The following is a 27,622-nucleotide window of genomic DNA, read 5'->3' as shown; positions in this document are numbered from 1 at the left end:
ACAGGGAGGGGAGGGGACAGCGGGGGAAAGGCAGACCCTATGCTGTCCCTGAATGTCGAATGGGAAGGACTATCCCTTTCTGGTTGACACAGGTGCCACTTTTTCCACCATCACCGCCCCTCCCGCCACAGGACTGTTATCCTCCAAGACAGTGGAGGTTGTGGGGTTTGAAGGGGTGGGACAGACTTTGCCAAAGACATTTCTTCTTAAAACGATACTGGGTAAACAGGCCCTCAGCCATCCGTATGTGGTGTCGGCAAACACACCAGTGAACTTATTGGGGGGAGACTTGTTGATAAAACTGGGGGCTAATATCTTGTGTTCTCCAGATGGACTAACTGTCACGTTACCAGACGGGACGTCAGCGGTGTGCGGACCTGAAACCACACGCAAGGGGCAGTACCTGGTACAGCCGGTGAAGGGTGAAATAGCAGAAATATATTGGGGACTATTGGTGCCGGAAGAGCCGGACAAACAGGGCATTTTGTCCCAGCACTTCAAGTGGAGGCCGTGGATCTCCCTCCTCGAGCCGTACTTTCCTCCGCCAGACCCCCCATATGTAACCCTATTTTATGATTGGCAGGGCGATGAGGTGTATAGAGAGGGGTTTGGGGATGTAGTGTGTGGGGACACGTGGCAGATCGGGTCTAAATTCATATATGTAGGCCCTGAAGGGGTAGCGGCAGATGTACAGTTGACAGAGGAGCAGGATCAGCGGTACATGATGGCGGTGGAGTCCGTCCCGCATGTGTCACTGGCCCTGCATCCTAAACACCAAGCAAAAGACCTGGGGCCCATGGTTAAAAGGGCGGTCGAATGCACTGATTGGACACTCACTCAGGCGCCAAACGTATGGTACTCACCCAGCTGTAAGACGTATCGGTTAGAGGCACCAGGGACGGATTGGGTATATTTAGAGCGTAGGGAGATAACTCGGGATCATGGGAGTGAAAAGATGGATCACCCTGTAGCCACGGCCAGACTTAATGAGTTGCCGGACTCACTGTGGTCCAAGGGCCCCACAGACATGGGGCTCACCGATTGCCCACCGGTCACCTTTAAAATCAGACCGGGAGAGCCCATATGGCTGCCCCAATACCCACACAAACCAGAGGCAGAGGAAGGGTTAGATGTGACATTGAATGGTTTGTGGCCCACAGGGGTGTTAGAGGAGTCATGTTCCACGTGGAACACGCCTATCCTCCCGGTAGAAAAGAAAAGGACAGGGAAATACCGTATGGCCCATGATCTCAGAGCCATTAACAACATTTTACTCACACCCACCATACCGGTACCTAACCCGTATGTAGCACTCACTAATTTGAACCCTGATCAAAAATGGTTCACCTGCATTGACCTGGCTAATGCTTTTTTCTGTCTCCCACTAGCAGAGGAACTTCGTGATATCTTTTCTTTCACACATAGGGGTCGACAATGGCGATACACGAGACTACCACAGGGGTTCGCGCTTTCCCCTGGCATATTCAACCAGGTACTGAGAGAAGCGCTGCAGGGATGCTGCCTGCAGACATGTTCCACGTGGAACACGCCTATCCTCCCGGTAGAAAAGAAAAGGACAGGGAAATACCGTATGGCCCATGATCTCAGAGCCATTAACAACATTTTACTCACACCCACCATACCGGTACCTAACCCGTATGTAGCACTCACTAATTTGAACCCTGATCAAAAATGGTTCACCTGCATTGACCTGGCTAATGCTTTTTTCTGTCTCCCACTAGCAGAGGAACTTCGTGATATCTTTTCTTTCACACATAGGGGTCGACAATGGCGATACACGAGACTACCACAGGGGTTCGCGCTTTCCCCTGGCATATTCAACCAGGTACTGAGAGAAGCGCTGCAGGGATGCTGCCTGCAGACAGGGGTAACTTTAGTCCAGTACGTAGACGACCTGCTGCTGGCGGCCTTGACGGTGGCCGCCTGCATCCAAGCTACAATAACGGTCCTCACCAGACTGGCAGAGAAAGGGTTCAAGGTGTCAAAAGAAAAGCTACAGCTGGTAAGAACACAGGTCTCCTATCTGGGCAGAGTAACCTCGCAGAAGGGAGCGGGGCTTTCCCCAGCACACCGCACAACCATCCTCCACCATCCTAAACCCACTACTGTTCAGGAAATGCTATAGTTCCTGGGGCTCACGGGGTACAGCCGCAATTACATCCCAAACTACTCAGGGCTCACAGAGCCACTTAGAGCGCTAGTTAAAGAGCAGGGAATGCGTAAACTTAAAGCCACTCTCAATTAGACTTGCCCGGCCGACCAGGCCTTCATTTTGCTGAAACAACAACTAGCCACCGTAGCTGATTTGGCAATTCCCGACTACACAAAACCCTTTTTTCTAGATGTTTTCTGCGAGACTCATTCAAAAATGCGCACACATAGTGATGGGACATCAACTCCAGATACTTACAACACATAGTGTAGTGGCGTATGTAAATTCACTATGACTCCCTCAGGCAACAACACCTAAGCAAAATTCTCGGGGCTCCAAATTTGACTTTCACACATGAAGGGATAAATATGGCAGACCGAATGGGGACGGGGCTACCACATGAGTGCGCGCAAGAGGTAGTGAGGGAGAGTAAGACACAAACCGAACTGGAGGCAGATGTTATGGTAATTTTGTACTACGGTACATTTGAGAAATGTCTGTCTTTCCATTTGGCTGATATGTAGATGTTTACTTTGATTGTGACACACATGTCTTTATAATATCAGAGGATTAACAGGTATTTGGGCCATGTCCTCCTGCCTAGAAGAGGGGTATCAGTCTTTTGTTCCTCAGGAATGTGGGGGATCTGGTATTTGCATAGGGGACCTCTATTGTCTGTCCAGATACTGTAAGAACTCTTAGAATTGAAGAAGTTACTTATGGCGGGAAGGAGAGCTGTCCTTTGTGTGAAGCTTAGGTAAACACTACAGTAAACATTATGGCAGGAAGGATAAGGTGGGGGAAGATAGCATTTGACTTGTGTGATAGAACAAAGAGAATGTGTTTGATTGACATGAGACAGATGGCAGCATCTTACCACACCCCTTTTTCCTATGTGATATATATGGTTGAATGAGCTATATTGAGTTAGAGACTCCTCAGACGATTATGTGTGTGTAAGCGGTTGACGCGTCTCTCATAATAGTCTCTGTGCATAATAATTAATAAAACGGTTATAATGTACAAAGAGAACTTTGTCTCTGTGTCCCTTACTCCGAGTGTCGATACATGGAATTACCATCACAGCAGAACCCCTCCCAGGGGCAGAGGACCTCTTCACTGATGGGTGCTGTTTCAGACACGAACAAGATTGGCTGAGGGCGGCCTTTGCGGTAGTGAAACTAACACCAGAAGGTCTAGTCACACTGAAAGCAGAGAGGCTCCAGGGGCTGCAGTCAGCTCAGAGAGCAGAAGTGAAAGCAGTGATAGAGGCACTCAGGCAGGCCAAGGGAAAGAGAGTAAACATTTACACAGATTCGGCATACGCGGTAGGCGCAGCGCACGTGGAGCTAGGACAGTGGTTAAAAGCTGGGTTTAGAACAGCAGGAGACAAACCGATTAAACACGAGGCAGAGATGAGAGAACTAGCCGAGGCCCTAGACCTGCCCGAAAAGGTAGCCATCATAAAATGCAAAGGACACGATAATTCAAATAATGTAGTAGCTCAGGGAAATCAAGCGGCAGATACAGCAGCAAAACAGGCAGCAGGGTACACTCCGCGAGTGATGATAGTAAGAGCAGAAGAGGAAGTGGGGTGGGGAGAAGGCTCTGAGAGAGACAAGCTAGTGAGACATCAAAAGGGGGCTTCCCTCAAGAGAAAACATTTTGGCAACAGAGAGGAGCAACAGAGACGAGAGGGCTCTGGAGAGGGCCAGACGGTAGAGTAATACTTCCACCAGCCATGCAGGGAGATAAATTTGCAGAAGCCCATGGGTTGGGCCATGTAGGGCCAGCGCAGATGTTGAGGAACTTGTGCCATTGGTGGCACCCGTTTATGGTAGACATGGTACGCAACTACACTAGGATATGCACCATCTGCACTCACCACAATCCAAAACCGACGATCAAACCTGAGATGGGGGCGTTCCCCATGACGACGAGACCTGGACAAGAGATAGTGATAGACTACACAGACATGGGGGAAACTGTACGGGGGTACCGTTACATGTTAGTGTGTGTGGACATGTTCACAGGGTGGCCAGATGCCTGGCTGGCAAGAAGGGAGGACAGTCAGACAGTGATCAAGTGTTTAGTGAACCAGTACATTCCCAGACACGGTCTCCCAGAGAAAATCAAGTCAGACAATGGGACTCACTTTAAGAACAGTGATTTACAGAAGGTAGAGAGCTTATTGGGCCTAAAACATGCTTTTGGCACTATATACCATCCACAGTCCCAGGGAAAGGTAGAAAGGATGAACCAAAATTTAAAAAACAAGTTGGCTAAGATATGTGCACAGACTAAATTGAACTGGGTAGATGCACTGCTACTGACACTCATGACGATTCGATGCTCGTTAAATCAGACCACTGGGTTCACCCCATACGAGCTGCTGACGGGGAGACAGTTTCCAGGACCAGCCGCGGGGCCTGCGGTCCCGGAAGGGGAAAAGTGGCCCAATGATTCTCCAATAGAGACGGAGAACGGATGAACCTGCACCCTCTGGACCAGAACTTGCCCCAGGCGGAGTGGGTGCTGCTGAAGGTCATCAAGCGAAAGTGGTCGGAGCCAAGGTGGACGGGTCCTCATCAGGTGGTGGAGAGAACGAGCCATGTGGTCCGCCTGAGGGACAAAGGAGAGACCTAATACCATTGGAGCCAGTGTACACCAGCGCAGGAGCCAGGGAGGTCGCTGACGGACCTCATCCAAACCGGGAAGGAGGAGCTTGCCCCAGTGTGGACAGAAGGAGGACCAGAACCAGCCGGACCGGTGCCAGGAGTGGACCCCAGGATACTGCGGGACTACGAGCCAGAGAAGGAGACAAAGGACGGCGCCAGGGAACTGAAGAATACTGTAACAAAAGGGGGTATTGGACACAGAGTGGCTCCTACCACTCGTACCAAGATGACAGGGTCACAGAGAAAGGTCTGGGGAGATGATAGTAGAATGAAATGGTATATGGGTATTGGTGGAATAATGATATGTGTGTTGTATGTTGCTACAGGTTTCCCTGGTTGGCGTCGAGTCTCCATTTCCACAGCGAGAAGGCATGTGACACAAAAAAAGGACGCCTGCCTGAAGAAGGGAGGGGGTATTGAATTGGATTAAACAAAGGGTCACATACTGCTTTCACGTTTGATTTATGCTCGGTCATAGCTTGCGGGAGATATAATGGCTTGTGGAGGGGTTACAACCTGTATGTGTGTCACACTCCATTAGTAGATACGGCATGTGCCGGTTGGGGACGTCCGCCGGTTGATGGGTGGTGCCCGGGATGGGACGAGGTCCGAGCGTATACTGGACAGTGGCAGCCCGGACTCCCGCGGGGACCAAATGTCACTATGTGGAGCTCGTTTAAGCTCCAACGAGATTTCAGCCCCTCCCAGAATCCACTCACCATATCTATTGGAGGTTGGGACAGCTCTCCTTACAGAGCAGCGGACAAAATATATTTGGTTCTCGGAGTGGAGCATGCAGGAACTGACACCAAAGCGTTTATTAAGATTAACATTAGGGTGCCGACCACTAGCTCTCCAGTTGTGGCAGTCACAGGGACTGTGGACACCTCCGCAGGTAAGGTGCAATCTGGGGAAGTGGTAAAGGTTGACTATACCAAATTGAAACCGTTAGAGGTGATCGAGAGAGCCACGGGGTATCACAAGAGTAATATCTGGCTTGATTGGATGTTGCAAAATGCCAAAGAACAAGATTTAGGGGACTGTGTGGCATGTGCCGCCGCCCAACCTCAATTATACACTGAGCCGGCTCCTTTGTATTCAGAGGACCCTTGGGGATATCAGTGTATGTTAGCTCTTACACATAGCGCTTCCCCTGTGAACTGCACCACCCTGGCAAGCGTGTTCCCTCCGATAGCTAACAACACCAGGACAGGGCCGTTCACTCCCCATAAAGGGGGAGGGGGATATACCTGTTTCCACTTCACCAGCCAGAAACCCGTAGTGAAGGTTGGAGAAATCCCCTCGCAGTGGTGTAATGTTACGATCCAGAGCAGATCTATTATCGGACCCTGGGCCCGGTCTGGCCTGTATTACTATTGTGGGGGCACCCGACTCCTGGTAAGAATCTCAAAAGGCACCCATGGGGTATGTGCGATGGTACGGTTAGCAGCACCCTTAGTGCTGATAGGTGACCGAGTTATATCACTCCAGGCAAAAAGGAGCGACGCTCTTACCCGGCGCCGGCGTAGACATGTAATAGGCCGTCGCTCAATTGATACATTCGACCTCACTGTGGACTCCCCAACCTATATAGATGCGATAGGAGTCCCTAGAGGGGTCCCAAAATAATTCAAACTCGCAGACCAGGTCGCGTCAGGCTTTGAAAATATTCCTATTCTGTCCGCTTTGTTCCCTGTCACTCCAAACAAGAATGTAGATCGCATTAACTATGTACATTATAATGTCTTACGTCTCTCTAATTTGACCCGTGATGCGGTTGAGGGCCTGTCAGAACAGTTGGGCCCCACCTCGTTGATGGCGGTGCAAAATCGCATAGCCCTCGATATGCTATTGGCAGAGAAAGGCAGGGTTTGTGCGATGTTTGGGGACATGTGTTGTACTTTCATTCCTAACAATACAGCTCCAGACGGGTCGGTTGTTAAGGCGCTGCAGGGCCTTAGGACGCTCTCGCGAACTATGCACGAGCATTCTGGGATAGATAATCCGCTGGAGGAATGGATGACATCGATGTTCGGCCAGTGGAAAGGTTTGATAATGTCTGTTATCGCTTGCTACATTTTGTGCTATAAGGGTTACTTGTGGGTGTTGTTGTATCCCATGCATAAGAGGGCTCGCCATGAGAGTGATCTCTACAGCCATTGAGAAGGCTCCAGGACCGCCACTAGGGATGCTGATGCCTCTAATGGAGCAGCATGACCCGGGAGAACTGGAGCTTGGCGAATAGGGGTGATCTCTCTGGGGAGAGATCAAAAGGGGGAATTGTAGATATATTGATTGAATAAGTTGTTGAACTGTTGTGACCAATGAAGCAAAATATTAGATGTCTGTATCATAAGTGGAAACTGAAAACAGAAAACAGGAAGTCTTAGGAGAGCAGACAGCCTGTCTTTGACAAAAACAGGAAACAGGTTAACGACACACACAGTCTCACAGACAAGACAGAAACCACAAAGGGCAAGAGGATGCTTGTACTGCATTTACACATAAGGTATAGAACATAAATTGGACCAATGGCACACTTGCTTTGCTAACTTAATGGCTCTATCTTTTGGGCGTATTTGAAGTATAAATAATGCTGTATGACTGTTGATCTTCGGACATTGGGGGGCGACACTCTGTCTCCAGAAGCTTCTGTAATAAATGGATGATACGGAATAGGTATTGACCTGACTCCTGGTGTGTTATTCTCCTTTCCATCAAACCAACTCGGGGAAGTGTTAGACTTCAACAGCGTGCAGTTGAATGCATAAAGGGCATAGCCGTGTAAGAAGTCTGACCTGTCAATAGCCAAGGCTTGGTCCTTTAGGTGTTTTCCTGAAGCTAAGGCCAATTGGTAAAATTCACGCACTGCTGACCCTGTTGCGTAATTCGGTTGGAATGGTTTGCTAGGAAATTGCTGACCATCTACATACATAGCCATAAACTCCAAATTATAATGTTTGAAAAAAATAGATTTTTTGTGTAACTTCCCGTAAAACTGTCATTGTCCACCAATCCAATTACAATACATTTTGGCACAGGTCCTAAAAATAGGTTTTCCTGGTTGCAAACACGACCCCCAGCCGGTAAACTAAATGTCTTCATACACACTCTTTCAATTGGGTACTTGGCATTGGTTGAGAGTAGCGCTTGAGCGTGTCCAAGTTTCATGGCTGGCGAAACAGACACTTTCTTGACAAATAGTGACGCTGATAATATATGCAAACGATAACGCACATCCCCGACCCCCATAAGGCAGAACTCATCTTTACCGCGCACCATCCTAACCTTTATGTCAACGCCGTTTAACATAAGTTTCTCTTGAAAGAAAATATCGCTATGAACAGGGCCGATCATTTCAAATGTTGTGCTATCCGCTGAATAGGCTGCCCTTTTCGTAAGTCCATCAATCTCGCCTGCAGGGTCCGTAACATCCATGTGACCTGCGGCATCCTTGTAAAACAACCCAGCTGAAAACTGTGTCTTTAATGTATCACATCCATAATTCAGAATGCTCTCTATAACGGCTCTGTAGGGGTATGTGTTGCTACTCTGGCTAATTAAATGATCACCCAAGGAGACATCCACTTGTGAAAATAGGGTGGCTATCGGATAGTTGATAACCCCAACACGTGCTCCGTCATCAATATTAGTTCCGTACGGTTTAGTGACTATTACACCTAGGTACAACAAAGTATTGTTTAGATCAACATAGTCTTCGCCATTCCCGGCAATAAGGAACTCCAGAGGGGCTGTGTCTGATATTGCTGATAGGGTCGGTATTTCAATGTATGTATTTTTCTCAATAGATGTCTGTGTGAAGGGAACTGTGAATAAATCCAACTCTGTCTTCATACATTGGCCAGACATACGGTGTAGGAGTGCCATCTTTCTAAAATATATTCTTAATCAGCTTTGCCGTGTTCCCTTTGAGTGTCCTCCGGGGTGTATGTCCTCTTTTAACCTTGGCTCTTGTTTTTGTCTCATTCTTGCGTTTTTTACTCTTGGGTAGGCTCCGATACCAGGTGGTCTCTTTCTAACACCTCGAGACATAACCATCCATCCAGAACCGTCCTGCTGTTTTGTTTGTCGTGACATAACACTGTTGACAACATCGCCAACTATATTCCTAGCCGCACTCTTCAGATGTGGTTTTGCTATGGAGAACCCGCGCTTCAACAAAGGTATTGCCATCCGGAAAAGCCCTTGGAAAAGGCCCCCTAGACCGGCCCCATACATTGCTGAGCTACCATGAAACCCCGGTAAACCGTTACCGGCCTGTGTTGTGTAGTATTCAACATACCTTTGAGGATCATCATAGAGCTTCTGCTGCTGCATCCTAAATTCTAAAAGATTGTTTGACGGGTCTGAAGTGTAATTTTGCAATCACCTTCCCCACTACTAATGAAACCAGCTGGTTTTGATCAGATTTTACTTCAATACAGATCTCATCAAATTGTCTCTTACTAAGAGGTACGTAGTGTGGCTTGTCGTACGTCACTGTGACAACTTCATTCTTTCTCCCTGTAATATGTACAGTTCGCAGCAGTGGGACATGACTGTCACCAACGCGTTGATAATCAATTATATCTGTGTAAATGTATAGGGTGTTAAACCCTGCCAGAATATCTGTGGGGTATGTTCCGTACCATCGCCTGGTTTTAACCCCAATATCTGTTCCAGTTTTGCACTAAATTTCAAACTAAACTGGGGCTCACCTTTTAGAAACATTCTATTTTTAAATTCATCGTACCCCACCGATATACCATGTGTTTTTATATAACTGTTGAGCTCTATCACTAGTTTTAATATGCTGCTGTAATAACCGGTGTCATGTAGTTGAAATGCGTTTTCACCCCATGTAAAAGTCTTCCAAGTATGCGGGTATTGGAACTCTATCAAAGATACTTCCCAATTGCCTTTCAAATCTATACCTTTGGCAAATTTAGTGGTATAGCACGAACTCGTGTTGCTTGGATAGACATGTCTCGATGAGTTACTGGAGTTTTATCCAGTTTCTAGGTCAACCACTTGTTCTGATGGTATCCAGCTGTTGAATTTCTCAGGCCAACCAAGCCATTTCACAAGACACATTTTCCTCCCTTTCTGTACTTTCTCATTCAAAACTGCTTCCACTTTAAAAGTTTTATACTTAGCCACGATTATTTTCAGCAAATCCTGTTCATAAAACATCACCATCGTAATTTTTTATTCTATATACAGGAGGTACCCGAGGAATGCATTCTGTTATTGTAAAATATTCATCTGTATACCCTTTTCATAGCCTTTTGTAAACGCACCTCTCAGCTTTGAGAGTCTCACAGTATCCCCAACCTGGAACTTGTATCTTTGATTACCATTTCTCATTAATGTTGTGCCATACAGATTCTTGAGAACTAATCTAACATTTTCTTCACAAACGTCAGCAGTCTTCTTCTTAATAGACCGATGGTAGCTATGGTTGTACCCACAAACTTCTTCATCAACATTTCAAAATGTGAATTAAAAAACTTCCCCTTTTTTGCGGTGTTCTTCCTTCTTTTAATATGTCTTCAAATGCTCGCTTTACCTCTATAGCGCTTTTATTTCTCAGCACGCGAATCCATGCGTATTTGCGTAGTACATCTATGCATGTTAACATAAATTTCATGTTATTGTTTTCCACACTGTAAGCACTCATGTCAACCAAATCCAGCTGAAATTGCGAATTTATATCATGAACAATAACTCTATTTCTTTTAAAATGTATAGCTACAGGCCTGTGTAGCGTGTATGTATCCTGGGCAAGCAGCCAGTCATCGGCCTCACCATTTTTGAGGATCTCCCCGGTTTTTTCTAAGTATGCTCTTTTCAAACCCTCTCTACCCACATAAGCACCAGGGTTTGCCGGGTTCATAACCTGTTCAGACATCGTAGAGTGTTTGAGCAATAATGAGAATTAATACATGTTTAACAATGTTTTATTTGAGTTTTCGAAATTACACAACCAAGATATTCAGAAAAGTTACACAAACATTCAGAATTCTCATAGTCTTTGTTAACATGAGAACTGAAGTTACCCTGTCCTTAGACAACAGACTCTTTGCTTTCGTCACACCATGACGCCGCTGCGTCGCATACAGCATCCTCATTCAATTTGTCCATGTATTCATCCCTGTTCTCACTCAGTCTCTGTGTGATGTTCGGCTCCAACTTGAGCTCATGCAGAAAGTTCTCAGCGGCCTCGTGAACATCAGTCCTCGGTGTGTGAAAAACAGATGCGTTCAAAGTCTTGACCAACACATGTTTCAGTCGCGGTGTTAAAACGGTCGCCACAATGTCATCATAATGGGTCTCAAAAAAATACTCAGGCGGTTCGAGACATGAATGTCTTGTCTGGCTCAGGTGGTCCACTTCACATCCGATGCATGCTTTGTGTAGAATAGCCCCAACAACATTTTCCAGAATCATACCCATTGTTGCTTTGATGATCTTTAAAATTTGTGGTGCAAGGTGTTTGTCCATTTTGTGAGAACTCTTGTTAGCATTTGAAAGGTATGACAGGTTAAGAGGACCTAGCTGATCACCAACCCTGTCAATCCAGTGGTAGTTTCTTGCGGGGTATGCCGGTGGAATCGAGCTGTCTGGGTCAGGGGTTCCGTAGAAGGCTTCAGCGTTGTCATCCCAGGCGTCACACAGCCAGTCCTCAGCCTTGGGTTCTTCAATCACCGCTTGGTTGTAATCTTGAGACATGTTTTGTAAATTCTTCCGACTGCTTGATAGTCACAGGCGGGCTGTCGGTTTTTATGCTGTGCTGAGGACAGTGTTAGCTTAAACCGGGGCTTCAGGGTCTTAGGTCAGTCGATCCGTCCGCAGTCACAATCTAACCCGCTGACATTTTCCGGAATTAACTCCAATCTATCAGAGTCATACTCTTTCAGCCCCTCAACAACTTTAAACAGTACATCTACTGTATTATGTGGGCCTTGTTTTGGCCCCAAATAAAACACTTTTCGAAAGGTGACCCATAAACTGGCATTAAAAACCATTTGATCAGTTACACCAGCCTTAAACACATGGCCTTCGGGTAATTCATAAAATGACACCTCTGGTAGCTCTGGGTTGAAGATGTATCCACCGATCCGACCATCGTCCAATTTCCACTCCTGTGTCAACATATCCTGGTGTAGTTGATGGATTCGGGTTAAACTCTGCATCGGTTTCTTCGGGGCTGGCATGTTGATTGCATCTCTGCGGTCCATTTGTAATTTCTTACCAAATCGCTGAGCTGCGTTTAAGCTGTTAGCTTTCACTGGTGTTTCACCCAAAACATTGATCGCAGCACAATCCTCCATGTTTTGTAATGTGTAGGTACGTTCGCTCAGGCAAGACTGAATGACCATCACCGATGTCTGCGTGATTTAAATACACAGAATCACCCCATAAAACATGAATGGTTAACAACCACCGGTTGTATGCCAGCTGTTGCACCACTTGTCAGAAGATAAAACACCTGGGTTTTAGATTTTCCGAACACCATTTGTTGAACACCAAACACCTTACCGCAGACAGAACACCTATTTATTGCCTGGGAATTTAACATTCCAGAACCCTAAGCCCCATTTGTTAATCATCAATCATAACCCACCTGTTATAACACTAGTCTGTTTTGCTCATCAGGCATTGTAAAACATCAAACACTGACACATCAATGTAATCATAAATTACAAATTTACCGGACATGCATACGTCACTCCTGAAGTCCCGCCCTAACACACGTCATACAGGAAGTCCCACCCTAACATACGTCATAACGGAAGTCCCACCCTACAAACCGGATGTCCCACCCACCTGTCACATCAATATGGAAGTCCCGCCCCCAAGGGCCATAAATCACAATTCTGACACATTATACCCTACACTAACTACTAACATGTCTAATATTTTAGATTCCTCAAAGTAGCCACCCTTTGCTTTTTTGATAGCACTGCAAACCCTTGGTGTTCTCTCAATGAGCTTCATGAGGTAGTCACCTGAAATGGTTTTTACTTCACAGGTGTGCCTTGTCAGGGATAATTAGTGGCATTTTATTAATGGGGTTGGGACCATCAGTTGTGTTGTGCAGAAGTCAGTTTGATACACAGCTGACAGCCCTATTGGACAACTGTTAGAATTCATAATTATGGCAAGAACCAATCAGCTAAGTAAAGAGAAACGAGTGGCCATCATTACTTTAACAAATGAAGGTCAGTCAGTCCGGAAAACAGTGAAAACTTTGAATGTGTCCCCAAGTGCAGTCGCAAAAACCATCATGCGCTAACCGTGAAAAGTGAAAACGGAATGAAAAAACTATTATGCATTTACGCAGAGAGATTTGTGCTGAAATAAATTCCTGTGTGTGACTATAAGGTTTTGTGTTTCCGAAAATAAGAATATGACTTCAAAATGCTAAATTACAAAGAGTGGGAGGAAGGTTTGTTCAAAGATTATAATGATTTTGACTCATCAACCTAGCAAACCTGCATTTTGCAATTGTATCCCACTGTTATTTTGTAGAATAACTGTGTGAGGGGATTTTTTGTGCACATCTCTCTTTAGGTCAGTCCACATATTTTTGATAAAATTGAGTTTGAGGCTCTAACTGGGCCACTCCAGGACATTTCCTGGACAATGTCTTTTCTGTAAGCCATTTCTTGGTAATGTTCTTAGGAGTGCTGTTGTGTTGAAAGGTGAAATTCTTCGTTAACTTTCTGAAGTTAAATAAAACAGCATCAGGGTTTGTACCAAAATATGTTGATATTTGGAGCTATTCATTTTCCCCTGTATCCTGTCAAGAGTCCCTGTCCCAAAATAGAAGCAGCCCAATGGCAAGATGCAGCAGTCACCATGCCTGACAGTAGGTCCTGTGTACTTTGTGTGATGAGCCATGTCGGCTTTGTGCCAAACATGTATTTTGGAATTAAGGCCAAAAAGTCCTCAATTGGTCTCAGCAGACCATTACACATTTTCCTACACACTGTTGGAAGATTTTACAGGGCTGGATGTTTTTTAATGTGAGAACTGGCTTCTGTCTTGCCAATGTACTGCACAGCGCAGACATGTAAAGAATAGGCAAAATTATTGTACTATGCAGGAAGTGCCCAGTTCCTGTCTGCTCATGCACCTCCTTCAAAGTTGCCATTGGCCTCTTTGGTAGACTTCTAATGTGTGACTTCTGAACGCAGTAATGTAACCAAGGAATTGACATTTCTCATCTTCAATTTCTTAAAAGAAAAAAAAATATCCATTTGTTTTTCACTTAAAAGTTGTTGGTTACAAGATTTGACTGAAGATCTCATATGATTTGTCACTAAGGGTGTGTACACTTTTGATATCAACATGCTAATTTGTTGTAATTTTCAAATATTACTATCAATCAATCTTATAAAATAAAACATGTGTTTTTGTTTTATTTTGTTGTGTTATTTACAAATATATACAAATTGTGATATCGACCAATCAATTTGGTGGTCTTGTGTGGCTGACTTTGTATGAACATGTTGCTTGTAACGCTATTGTTTAGGGTTTTATTCCCACAGGGGAGCCAATACTAAAAAGTATGAAAATATATGCACTTATTACTAAAGTCAATCTGGATAAGAATGTTTACAACATGACAAAACCGTCATTTTGTAAACAATAAGCCTGCTGTGCCACATCCTGCCAGTGAGATCCAACGCCCTCTTTCCCTAATTTAGAGCAAGGACACCTGTTTCTTGTTAGTGCCCTCACCTGTGTTCCTGATCACTGTCCATATTTAAGTTCCTCCTTTCCAAATGTATCTTGTTGGTCTTTGTGTTTGCTTTTTGTTTCTATGTAACATAACTCCTATAACACCCCAAAGAATGTATCTATTAAAAAGAGTTCAGTGTATTACTCTTATATAGCTGAATATACAGTGGATATAAAAAGTCTACACACCCCTATTAAAATACCAGGTTTTTGTGATGTAAAAGAACGAGACAAAGATAAATCATCTCAGAACTTTTTTCACTTTTAATGTGACCTATAATGTGAGCAATTCAATTGAAAAACAAACAGAAATCTTTGATGGGTAAAAATAAAACCTTACCCCATCGTTAGAGTGATCCTGATTCATTATCCCAGGAAAAGAGTGACCACATCAACACTTAGCTAATTAGATGATTTAATTGTTTCTTACTTGCATCACTCAGTACTCAATGACTCAACCAGACAGCAGTAAGATTACTACCTGTATCCTCAATGGAAGGTTTACTATGTATTCAGCAACCAGTGATTTCACTTCTAATCCCAATCCCTCAGCAAACCAAACACAGTGAATGTTAATAGTTCCATAAATAGCTTTTTAATGCACCAAAGGAGAAGTCTCATGGGATACTGGTCCAACACTAGTCCCTCTACAGCTCTACCAGCCAACAACCCCTTTTGGCTTTTAAGAGTCTCAGAGGTTTCAACAAACACTTTATAAATGTCTTATTTCTCTGCCCCTCCTTCTCAACATGTCTATGCTGTGCACTCAGTTTAGCATTTCACAATTTTATAGGGTAAGTCGTTCCAAGTGAATTTTTTTTTTTTCCATGGCAGTGTTCCATGATGCTGCTTTCTGAGTAATGTAGTTAACATCAACATTTTACACTAACTTAACACGCCCGAACATTCATTGTCAGACACTAGGGGCTGCTCCGTTGGTGAGGCAATCAGGTGTTGAAGCTAAGGACCCCAGCTGTTCATCTCGCCTTCCACCTACACAGAGACAACTCTAGGTGTGAGAAGTGAACAATACACAGCCTGAGGCAACAGTACAGAGATGTCTCTATTCAGTGGCTGAAAACATGGTGCACACCAAATGGTTTTGCATTTCACATTTGAAAAAGTCATTTACAAGATGCTCTTATCCAGAAAAACTTACTGTAGCAAGTTTTTTTTAATGCACTTCCCATGGGAATTTAACTACTACCCTGGAGTTGCATACACTGTACACAATCAACTGAACTATCCAGGAGCTGCATAGCACCTCTAAATTGCATTACTTACAGCAATAAAGTCAAATGTAGGACACATACCAATTCTTTGTCAGCTTTTCCAAGGATAAAACAAAATACAATCTCAGGGGGGGAAGAGATGCCACGATTCTCATTTGAACCCATTGCAACCCATGAACTACTGCTGTTGAATGGATCTGTCATTAACTCATATTATGACATTATCATTGGTCAATAAAGTACTCCTGAATTTGTCAAATGAACATTCAAGTTGATTACGATTTTACTAAATCAAATGATACTGCTGGTGAGTTCATATTAACTTCAGATCAATATGAATGGTTGTTTGTCATAGGCCTTAAATGCAGCTGTAAAATGTGAAGTCCCATTAAAATTACATTAAAAATGTATAAACCCCAACAATGCCTGTGCTTAGTATACAGTGCAGTGAAAAAGGATTTGCCCTCTTTCTTATTTGCAATCTTGCAAACATTTGCAAAATATTTGTTTACAATGAATGTTATCTTATCGTCAACCAAAACCCATATTTATTTGGGGTTGTTTTTTTGGGTTTATAAAATGTATTCTACTGTAACACAACTTGCATCATTAATAAAATGTAAGGTGACACCGAATTCTCCTTGGTGAAAATTCAACATTTACTGCAACCAAACACTTCCTTTGAGTGTTGATTAGTCTCTCATATTGGTGTAGAGGAATTTTGGTTCACTCTTCCATGAAGAACTGCTTTAACTCAATAACATTCAATGACATTTGTGGGTATTTTGAGCATGCACGCTGCATTTCAACTCCTGATTGAAAATCTTAATTGGATTTTGGTCTGGACTTCAGATTACGCCATTGTGAAACTTCATATTTCTTGTATTTCAGCCACTCTGATGTAGACTTGAGTGTTTTGGATCATTGTCTTTTCTGTATCCATCATCCAGCTGCTCCTCAGGTCATGGACGGATGGCCAGCAATTATCTTTTATAGTTCTGCAGGCACCTATTAGGCCCTATGTAGTCCATAAAGTTCCACTTCTGACCTATCTTTCAATAGAATATTCTTCCAGGTGCTTCCAAGTTCTTTTTTGGCAAACCTGAGGTTACTTTTTGGATGCCATGGATCCCATTGTTTCTTGGGAGAATGTAACATTGCATTCCCCATTAAAAACCATATAACCACGATCAAGAGCCTCAGGACCTGGACAACTTGCCATCATTTCAACGGACCATGACTCTTGCTCGGTTTCTGAGAATTTTAAAAGAGAATGTCCAGCCATCCTTCTGTGAGCTCAGTGAGCCACAGTCATGCAGTAGGAAAATGATCCAAAACACAGAAGTAAACATCAGAAAGGCGGACAAACGACACATTTCAAGTTTTGTAATTGACTAGTCTAAGTTTAGAACTAAATATAATTGAGATGTTATCACGGAGATGAGTAATGTCGGAAAAACAAGTGGATCCTAGTTTTCTTTCACACCCAAGCATGTCAAAATATTCCATTAAAACATAATAACTACATCTACTCCGCAAAATATTTTTTTAACTTTTCAGGTGACTTCTAGTAGCCTAAAATTACAGATTTGTTTTTAAAGAGAGATCACGATACAAACGAAGATGACAGGTGATAAGACCATAAGATTAGTGTATGTACTACCACCAAAAGCCTTAGGCTATACAGTGGGGAGAACAAGTGTTTCATACACTGCCGGTTTTGCAGGTTTTCCCACTTACAAAGCATGTAGAAGTCCGTAATTTTTTCTCATAGGTACTCTTCAACTGTAAGAGGCGGAATCTACAACAAAAATCCAGAAAATCACATTGTATGATTTTTAAGTATTTAATTTGCATTTTATTGCATGACTTAAGTATATTTGATACATCAGAAAAGCAGAACTTAATATTTGGTACAGAAAACTTTGTTTGCAATTACAGAGATCATACGTTTCCTGTAGTTCTTGACCAGGTTTGCACACACTGCAGCAGGGATTTTGGCCCACTCCTCCATTCAGACCTTCTCCAGATCCTTCAGGTTTCGGGGCTGTCGCTGGGCAATACAGACTTTCAGCTCCCTCCAAAGATTTTCTATTGGGTTCAGGTCTGGAGACTGGCTAGGCCACTCCAGGACCTTGAGATGCTTCTGACGGAGCCACTCCTTAGTTGCCCTGGCTGTGTGTTTCGGGTCGTTGTCATGCTGGAAGACCCAGCCATCATCAATGCTCTTACTGAGGGAAGGAGGTTTTTGGCCAAGATCTCGCGATACATGGCCCCATCCATCCTCCTCTCAATACGGTGCAGTCGTCCTGTCCCCTTTGCAGAAAAGCATTCCCAAAGAATTAAGTTTCCACCTCCATGCTTCACGGTTGGGATGGTGTTCTTGGGGTTGTACTGTTCTTCCTCCAAACACAGCGAGTGGAGTTGAGACAAAAATAGAGCTTTTTGGTCTAATCAGACCACATGACCTTCTTCCATTCCTACTCTGGATCATCCAGATGGTCACTGGCAAACTTCAGACGGGCCTGGACATGCGCTGGCTTGAGCAGGGGGACCTTGCGTGCACTGCAGGATTTTAATCCATGACGGCGTACTGTGTTACTAATGGTTTTCTTTGAGACTGTGGTCCCAGCTCTCTTCAGGTCATTGACCGGGTCCTGCTGTGTAGTTCTGGGCTGATCCCTCACCTTCCTCATGATCATTGAGGCCCCACAATGTGAGATCTTGCATGGAGCACCAGACCGAGGGAGATTGACCATCATCTTGAACTTCTTCCATTTTCTAATAATTGCGCCAACAGTTGTTGCCTTCTCACCAAGCTGCTTGCCTATTGTCCTGTAGCCCATCCCAGCCTTGTGCAGGTCTACAATTTTATCCCTGATGTCCTTACACAGCTCTCTGGTCTTGGCCATTGTGGAGAGGTTGGAGTCTGTTTGATTGAGTGAGTGGACAGGTGTCTTTTATACAGGCAACGAGTTCAAACAGGTGCAATTAATACATGTAATGAGTGAAGAACAGGAGGGCTTCTTAAAGAAAACTAATAGCTCTGTGAGATCCAGAATTCTTACTGGTTGGTAGGTGATAAAATACTTATGTCATGTAATAAAATGCAAATTAATTATAAAAAAATCATACAATGTGATTTTCTGGATTTTTGTTTTAGATTATGTCACTCGCAGTTGAAGTGTACCTATGATAAAAATTACAGACCTCTACATGCTTTAAGTAAGTAAGTAGGAAAACCTGCAAAATCGGCAGTGTATCAAATACGCCCCACTGTAGTTTTGTGAGGACTCACCTCCAGGTCTGTTCTTACTGTACATTGGAAACCTACTCATCTGAGGAAAAGGGTGGCCCTGTCCACACAACCTCACCAGCTGGTGTTGATTAGCTGTCATGGACATATCTTCACAGATGTTCACTCATAGTCTTAGTTGCTTGACAGAGGCAAATAAATACACACACATATATACACCTGGTACTCACATGGCACGCATGTTGTTCTCAGGCAGCAATGGAATCTCCAGCACCTTAGTGTTGAATTGCAGCGCTTCATGGCTGGGGGTAGAGACGGTCTTGCCGGTGATGCGGTGGACTTGATAGAAGGCATGGGGCCGCAGGAGACGGTCGTCCGCTGTACCAATGAACAGCTGCAGGGTCAAAGGCTCACTTTCCATGTAGCCATGGAGCTGGAGGAGAAGACATTTATTTAGGTATCCACTCACCCAAGCGAACCCCAAAAAAATGTCAACCAGTAGTCTGGTTAATTTCTGTCCCACAGCCATTTCATTTTATCAGACTATCCTCATGTTGGTTTGGATCCGAGTCTAACTGTTTCGAACTGAGAAGACATCTACACTTTTAACACTCAATGAGAAGTAGTTTATTGAAATGTGGCTCATAATGGATAAGAAACAACATGTGAACTTAAAACGAACCCCCCTAAATTGTTGTTGTATTCAACACATTAGGGATAGGGTTAGAATATTATTTTCTCATTGACTCTGAGGAACCTTTAATCAACACCAACAACTCGGACACATACTTCCTCCCATTAATGTCAGTTTATGTCAGTACTGATGGCCTGCGCCTCAGAGTGATCTTACGGTAGCAGCGGCTCAAACCCCAGGGTCTCAGTGGCTGCCCAAGGGCCAGTAAACCATATATGACATTTAGTACAGTGGTTTCAGATGGTAGTTTACTCTGCTGACAAGGCTAAGCCTAAGTTACAGTGAACTAAAGGTCAGGGGGCTTCCCAAATCCATCTTACTCCCAAACTAGCGTGTTACTTTTACCTAGAGTCTTGAGGGAGAGGGTCAAAAAGATTGACCTATATAAGGAATAGCTTGCCATTTGGAAAAAAGAACCATGACACATGCCCTTGTTGATGAAAGTCAGGGATAGATCTTAGTATCGTTGGACAGAGTTTAAAAAAATTAAATCTGAGAGATGATAACATTTTGATTGGATAGCATTCAGAATTGGCTTGCCCATGCTGTCAAACGGTTCCTTAAGAACCCCAGGCCTCCTTAGGTGTTGGCTGATGAGAGGCCTCATGCCAAATGACCTCAGCCACCTGGAAAGCCAAGCGACCCAAAACCTACTCTGAAAACGGAGAGCAAAAACTATTATGGGTCACTGAGTTTTGAGCCATGTAAGTTATCTGTACATTATGACAGTATAATTGCATCAGTGGAGATAATTTGTCTGACAGACAATGCAAAATACAAAGCAGGGGACAAGACACAAACAAAGGAAGCTAAGACATTGAGTTACTTTACTCTCTTCTGCATTAACTTAACACAGAGTATCGTACTAACTAGGCTTAGGATTGAACAGGAGTATGCAGAAGATGTAATTTAAAGACAGATTCCTCTAAGGGTTAAGTGCCTGTATATTTATGTAAGGAAATGGGTTGCTGCCTAGCAATGCTGTTTATTTAAGCTTTAGGGAGTGTGTGATGAAGTGAAAGGTAGCCCGTTTCAGCACAGCCAGTGCAGCCTCCCCTCCCTAGATCATATTATCACCCATAAGAGGAATTTCAAGACTCTGGCCAGAGAGAGAGAAGGGCAACGGGGGCAGCCTTTCTCTTTCGATGTCCCTCCAGCTCAAAGGGATGGCTACACACAACTCTGACAGTGCTGACAGCAGAACTCTGAATGTTTGTCCTATGGAGAAAAAAAAGAGACCCCAGCACAATCACTGGCATTGATGACCTGATGTGGATATCCTTTTGAAAATGGTTTACATTACTATTTACAACAACAACCTGGGAGCAATTAGGTTTAAATACTTTGCTCAGGTATGGAACAACTTCTCACCTCTGCCAGCTCTAGGTTTCTATCTATCAACTATTTTGGATACTGGTTGGACTGTTTACTTTACTTTTTTATTGCGCACACATTTAAAAAAGCATAGATAGATGACACAAAGAGAAGTTTAAGAAAAATCGAGCTAATCAAAAACCATCATTCAGTGGAAGAATTTGAAATATCATCTTTGGCACAAGGTTTTTCACAGTAAAGCCCCCACTGACTTAATTATGGGGTATTTCCTCGGCACCAGCTATAAAAGTAAAGCGTAAAACCAGGGAGGGCAGGGAGTCCACACAGTCTTATGGGAGAGCATAACTCAAGTCTGCCACCTATGTAATGGAGCACACAGTCTGCAGCAGCAGAAGCTGTGGCATCTGAAAACCAATAGAAAACACGGTGCTGAGCTGTGCCCAACATGGAAGAAACCACGTCGGCTTCCGGAAACTTTGCAAAGTTTGGGCAAAAGGCTTGACACTGAAGAGTCAGAGAACAGCACCAGTCAGACCGCAGTCTACCATGTAATCAGGAAGCTGGGGGCTGATTGAGTGGCCTTGTCAACAGGCTCCCTCCAACATCTAACATCCATTTAACATCTCCATCGGGCTGCCAGAAACGTGTGTGGTTAAAGCCCGGCCTGGCCTGACCGTCTCCACTGTGGATGATGTCAGCCTTACACACGGGAACTTTCCTAAACAAAGGCAAGTCTGTGTGTTTGGTCGGAAGCAAGGGGAAGAAGGGAGGGATGGAAAAGGGAAGGGGGAGGAGGATTTAGAAGGAACACACTACTTTTCATGAGAAGAGTGAACAAGTCCCCATGTCATAAAATCATTAGCACCTATTCACAGGGCAAAACATGCTACTCAGCACAGATGTGCATGCTGGTGTTGAGACACAAGGGACAGTTTGACATGCTTTGCTGGTTAGCTTGCTTTGTTTTCAGGTTCCCATTCCCACTGCAACAGCTCTGGTAGGTATCTCAGGGTGGTCATGAACTTTGGAGTGTCACCACACACGGATGTGAGAAGTTCAACAGTCCAGACCACTATTCAACAGACACCAACGGTTGCCTGTTGGGACTTTTCACAATTTACTTCCCTTTCTCTTGTTCAGAGGTTAAAGTTTGGTCATTGAAGTGGTGTAACGATCAGGTAGACCGGCCTTGTAGGCCAAGAACTACTATTACTCAATACTTCTAATTCGAAGACAAGAGCTACTGCGGTTATGTCTCATGACTAACCTTTACAGACCATGCTTAAGCAACTGTCTTGTCTGCACTTGAGACTGCACTTGAGCAATGGAAATGTCTGAGTCATCGTCGTCTGGACAGGAAGTGACTGATCGGAATGGTCAGTATAATGGCATACCTATGCAACTTTGTTCAGAACTATGACATCTTTGAAATAACACCATAGATGTGTAATGATTGAAAAAACACATAGCTGCTAATCTATTTCAGCACTGGTTGTATAAATAGGCCAAAGAGAAAACGGTTGGAGGGAACAGGACGGAGAAAGTGGTAAGTCGAGAAGTGATGGGGCTAATGATATAACATCCAGACAAGTTTGTATTACAGTATGGTATGTTAGTTTAAGGAGGATAGCAGACCTGCACCACAGGGTGTCCTCCTGCCAGGGCCTTGACCGCCCCTCTGCTTCCTTCAGTCTCATAATGTGCGCGGTGGTGAGATTTGGGCTGCACTTCGATCTGCAGGCTGTATGGCCCCGAGCTGGATGGCAGCTGCCAGTCAAGGGCAGGAAGAGACGGGCTAGAATGAAGAGAGTGTATTTAAAATTAGCAGTGCACCCTGATTACAGATTGACAGTTCTTTCCTGGGATGTTTCCTCATAACGGATATCTCAGAGTGATGAACCATCATGTAAACAGCGCGTTAATACCCCTTTTAAACAAACATGGTCTTCTGGGTAGTACCATTTGGGTTTGTGTAGTTCCTCCAGCTCCATAGATGCCAACCATTTGTGTGATAAAAGGTCTGAGATAGTTTTTTTTTGGTGAGACAGATCCCTGAGGGTTCGAGGGCCAAGTCTTATTCACCAAATAATACATCTGTGAAATCTGATTTGTTTTAGTTACTCATACATGTAAGTTCTTGTACATCAAAGAAAATCAATTCCAGGACATAATGTCTATAATACTATCTCAAGCTACTCCAAACAGTTGTCACTGATTGCTGAATATTCAGGTCAGAATGAGAAAAAAATATATATCCTTTTTTTTTTTTTTTTTTACCATGATAAAAATATTTTTGTTTTCTTTTTAAACCAATTAATGCAACAATCTGTTAATTTCTTTGTGCTGTAAGTATAATGCTCCTTTAGTTGCTTGGGCTTATCTGGAGCTGTTAACCTTCTAATATATGTTCTTTATGTCACTAAAATGATTGCTTCAGCATACCTGACATATTGCTTTGGCTTGGACCATGAGTAGGGATGATGAGGCACATCCAGAAACCCTCCACAGTAGTTCTCCTTCTTAAAGGGCAGGCGAGGGGAATGGAATTCATCCTGACAGAGCTCACCAGGGCTGAGCTCCTCCCCTGAAGGCTCGACCTTCAGGCTGACTATCCCAGGTTCCATGCTGGTCTTACGGGCCTTCAGAGGGATGCCCTCTCCAAGGTCCACCACACCATCTGTGGTTAGAGCGTTGATGGCTGCTACAATGGCTGAGTTTGTGTACTGGTTGGTGTTATTCGTCATCCAGCAATCGTCTGTGATGCTGAGGCGTGGGGAACTGTGAGGGGATTGCCCAGGCGAGTGGTTGGGGGAGTTGGGGTACTTGTAGGTTGTGTTTCCATTGAAGCTGTACTTCCTTTTCCCACCACAAGGGGAGTTGGGCCTGGAACCTTGCTGGCTTGTCCAGCTGTCATCTGTGACACTAGTGCGGGGAGAGGTGGAAGGAGAATGATGGGGGGAGCCGGTGTTTGTGCAGACGTCACCGGGCAGGGCAAGAGAGGAGGATCCCTTGGGCGAGACACAGGGCGACTGCCAGGGTGAGTTCTGAGGTGAGTTGTCATAGTTGTAAGAGAAGCCTGACTCGAAGGATGATGCCTCAGAGTGACAGCTGCGCGATGACAAGCTGCTGGCTGGGCTGAGGCAGCTGGGGTCACGGTAGCCATCTGCGCTAGGCAACGTCAGGGTCACAATGGAGTTGACACATTTAGCCACAGGAAGGTTGTTGCTCTCCTTTACCTCATCTTCAGGAAACTGCCCATAGGCTGTGATCTCAATGCGGGGGCTCTCGTGGGCTGGTGCTCCATTTGGACGGATGCTAGTGGACGTGTAGTAACCCACAGTCCGATTGTCATTATGGACTCCATAGCTGGCAGACTGGCTGATGGTGACTGAGATGGCATGCCCAGACTGGTACTCAGATGTCAGGCAGGGATTGCCCAGGGAGAGGCTGATGTTGGGGGAGTAACTGTATGCATCTGAAAAACAAAAAGGATTCACATGGAATAAGAAAAAACAAAGTTCCATAAACACCCTCAAACATGGAAAGACATAGGCCTATTGTAGTAGCCTGTAGTTTTGAAAGAATGTGCAACAAAATGGTAGCTTAAGAACGGGTGTAAACCTCATCTACTCACTGATGATGAAAGTAAATCAGAGAAAAATCTCATAATTGTAAACAAAATGGGTTTCTCCAAAATTTTAAAAATAATATATACCTCCAGCCCTAAATGCAAAACTCTTAAAAAGGAACTAATCCGAAATGGATAAGAATAAGACCAGACTGTTTTCCAATTCTACAGCAATCACAGCATTGAGTAACCCACATGGTGGATTTTTGTTCACTGACTTTTTGTCAAAATTTCCAGGCAAAGGAACTGCCCTTGGGCCTCATGGCTAGATTTTTTTTGCAAGGTTCAAGCTTTAACCAATAGGGCACACTTGTGGTGCCTCCCCAAATGCCTGCTCCCCCACTGGGTATGGAGAAATAAGAGAGGGACTTACACACGTGTAGCACAGACAGAGGAAAACGAGAAAATTAAGAGCTGTGGTTTCAGGGACCTGGGTAATCTTACTACAGTTATCTCGAGAGCCAGTGTGGTTAGTCCAGTCTCAGACAGCATGCAGCCGCCAAAGCTCCTGGTTGCTGTGAATTAATTAAGAGCCTACTGGGCAACCATAAAGAAATTAAATCAGTGCAATACCTCGTGACTCCCTCAACATAATCACAATGTATTAACCTTAACTGCAGTATAGTCTCTTTAATTATTCAAACACCACAAAAAAAGTAGTATATATATATAGTATACACACAAAGCTACACGGCCTAACTCCAACATGACTATTTTCTCTAATGTCACCAACCCCATCCCCTACATATGTTGACCTGGGCTAAATAATGTAGTATAATGTAGCCAATAGGCCTGAACTATAAGGGATACACTTTGGCCTTCGTACTATTTTTAAAACATGAAAAACATTTTTACAATCAGGATTAATAATAATAATAATAAATGTAGAATTGCACACATTACATTTTGTGTACAATTGCCTTCAAATAGGGTATGTTTATTCATGCAACAAGCAGAGGTTTGGATTACCACTTTAGATATACTACCCTAATTGTAAGCTTTGGTGGCACCGCCACACCCACCACTAGTAATTTATAAAAGCACATTAAAAAAAAATGCTGTCATTATAACTGACTGAATGTCAAAGTTCATAATTTCTGATGGCAATTATTCTCGAAAGTGCTCTCATAAAGCCTTCAGTCGATCATAGCAGTACGCATGGTTACATTGTCATACCTGAAGGGTTAGCTTAAATTTAGGCAAAATAAACCTGATAGGCTACCTGAGGTGAAAGTGCGCCACTAGATAAAACCCATATGTATCAAGATGCATCAGTTCAATTGTCGGTTACTGTTTATGATTGCAATTACAGTTTTACATACCTCCTGCCATTCAAAAGTAACACGATCAGTCTACTCACCATCTTCAGCAGATTTCATTTTTTTAGGTAATCAACGTCCGAAATCGAACTTTTAAACAGCAGGTCTGTTATCCAATATCCATATAGCATCGAGTTACGCTTCCAAAGCTAACGGTGATCAGGCTGTATAATACGAAATATTATATAACGGTAGATTTATTTGTATTAATATCAATGAAAATGCATGGAAAGCCAAGTAAAAAAAAGTATTATTTGAACAAGGAAAAGGTTTAGATTACAACAAAAAAATATATAAAATCACAACGCGCGGTCAAGGATTCAAATTATGATTCGCAAGGAGAGTACATCTTATTTTAGTCCCTGCTTTGAATTCTCAGATTTTTGTGGAAGGGAATTATTGCTAGTCGGGGTCTGTGTGACGCACTGCTTGGTTGGAGAAAGCTCCTCTGCGTTTATAAACTCGGGAATCACCTCCAGCGAGAGCGTACCGCCCCTTGAACACAGTGACACTTCCACAACACTGACCAGCAAACGCGTTTGATGGAGTTTCTCTCCACTCAATGGGGATTCCAGCTGCTTCCAGTCGTTGTTGATTAGCTGGACTGGCAGTGTGCAGTTGCTGGGCTGATCATAGAACTGTGATGGCTAGTGAAACAACTTAAATATTTATAGGTACAAACAATGTAGGATTATTAGAAGAAAGATCGGATACTCGATATGACATTAAGCATAATTGCAAATTTAAACGTTTCTATTTTAAAAGATAATACATGCGGTAGGCCTATGCAGAAATAATATTTAAATATTGTACATTCAAATCAAATGCAACCATTCTTATGTTTTACATGATTTTTCTGCACCTTTTTGCCGGACTGTGTAAGCGTAGATTCCACGATTGAATGAGTGAGTGACTGATTGACCCTTGTTAAATTGCGTAATGGTTACAGAAGCAGTTGTGAAATATAGGCCCAGTTCGTATCTCCTCGCAGGCGAAGTAATGTACACATTATGTATTACTCTGTATAGACGAAAACGGCGCTGGCTAAAACCGTTAGTATCAACATAGTAAGCCTTAAATAAAACAGTTTACGGTTATATAGCGACTGTTTCTGGTGGATTTTCGAAGTACGCATCCGTGCATGAGTTTTGGGTCAGGATAGACAAACACATTTGCTGGCTTAACACAAAGTATTTACGTTATAGTAAGACTTAAATGAAACTGTTTACGGTTATTTTGCACTGTTTCTGGCATGGAAAAGTTAATCTTCAGTCTCCCTAGCAATTGCTCAATTCTTATGATTATTCCTAGGAAGTTAGTATATACTAGTAAGCCTATTTACTGGCTAATAAGCTGTTAAAACGGCCAGTGGCAAAAGCAAGACAGTTCATAGACGCTATGGTGGAGGTAAACTTAATAAGAAACCTTAGTCAGTTTAACACAATCCTCAAGGGAGCCTAGCAATTGCCAAAACGTGTATTGTTGTGGTGTACAGTGGTTAAAGACAGTGCCTCTCATATGGGAGACCCAAGTTTGAATCTATTGAAAGCATGCAAG

At 43.7% G+C, this 27,622-nt stretch overlaps 1 protein-coding gene across 2 annotated transcripts in view; it reads right to left on the bottom strand.

Moving 5' to 3' along the window:
- The window catches only part of LOC105031624 (nuclear factor of activated T-cells, cytoplasmic 1), a 130,797-nt gene extending 104,319 nt beyond the window's left edge, over positions 1-26,478 (bottom strand). For both annotated transcript variants that reach the window (XM_029122952.2, XM_029122953.2), the window contains exons 1-4: positions 26,107-26,478; positions 23,561-24,593; positions 22,754-22,913; positions 19,320-19,522 (exon numbers count right to left, since the gene is read on the bottom strand). In XM_029122952.2, the coding sequence (XP_028978785.2) occupies positions 19,320-19,522; positions 22,754-22,913; positions 23,561-24,593; positions 26,107-26,125 (1,415 nt within the window). In that variant the 5' untranslated portion in view covers positions 26,126-26,478. The remainder of the gene's footprint in view (positions 1-19,319; positions 19,523-22,753; positions 22,914-23,560; positions 24,594-26,106) is intronic.
- Positions 26,479-27,622: the final 1,144 nt, after the last annotated feature.

This window comes from Esox lucius, chromosome 10 (genome assembly GCF_011004845.1).
Source record: "Esox lucius isolate fEsoLuc1 chromosome 10, fEsoLuc1.pri, whole genome shotgun sequence".
Taxonomy (NCBI): Eukaryota; Metazoa; Chordata; class Actinopteri; order Esociformes; family Esocidae; genus Esox; species Esox lucius.
Note: the sequence above shows the minus strand (reverse complement) of the source record. Positions and strands in the feature narration are given on the sequence as shown.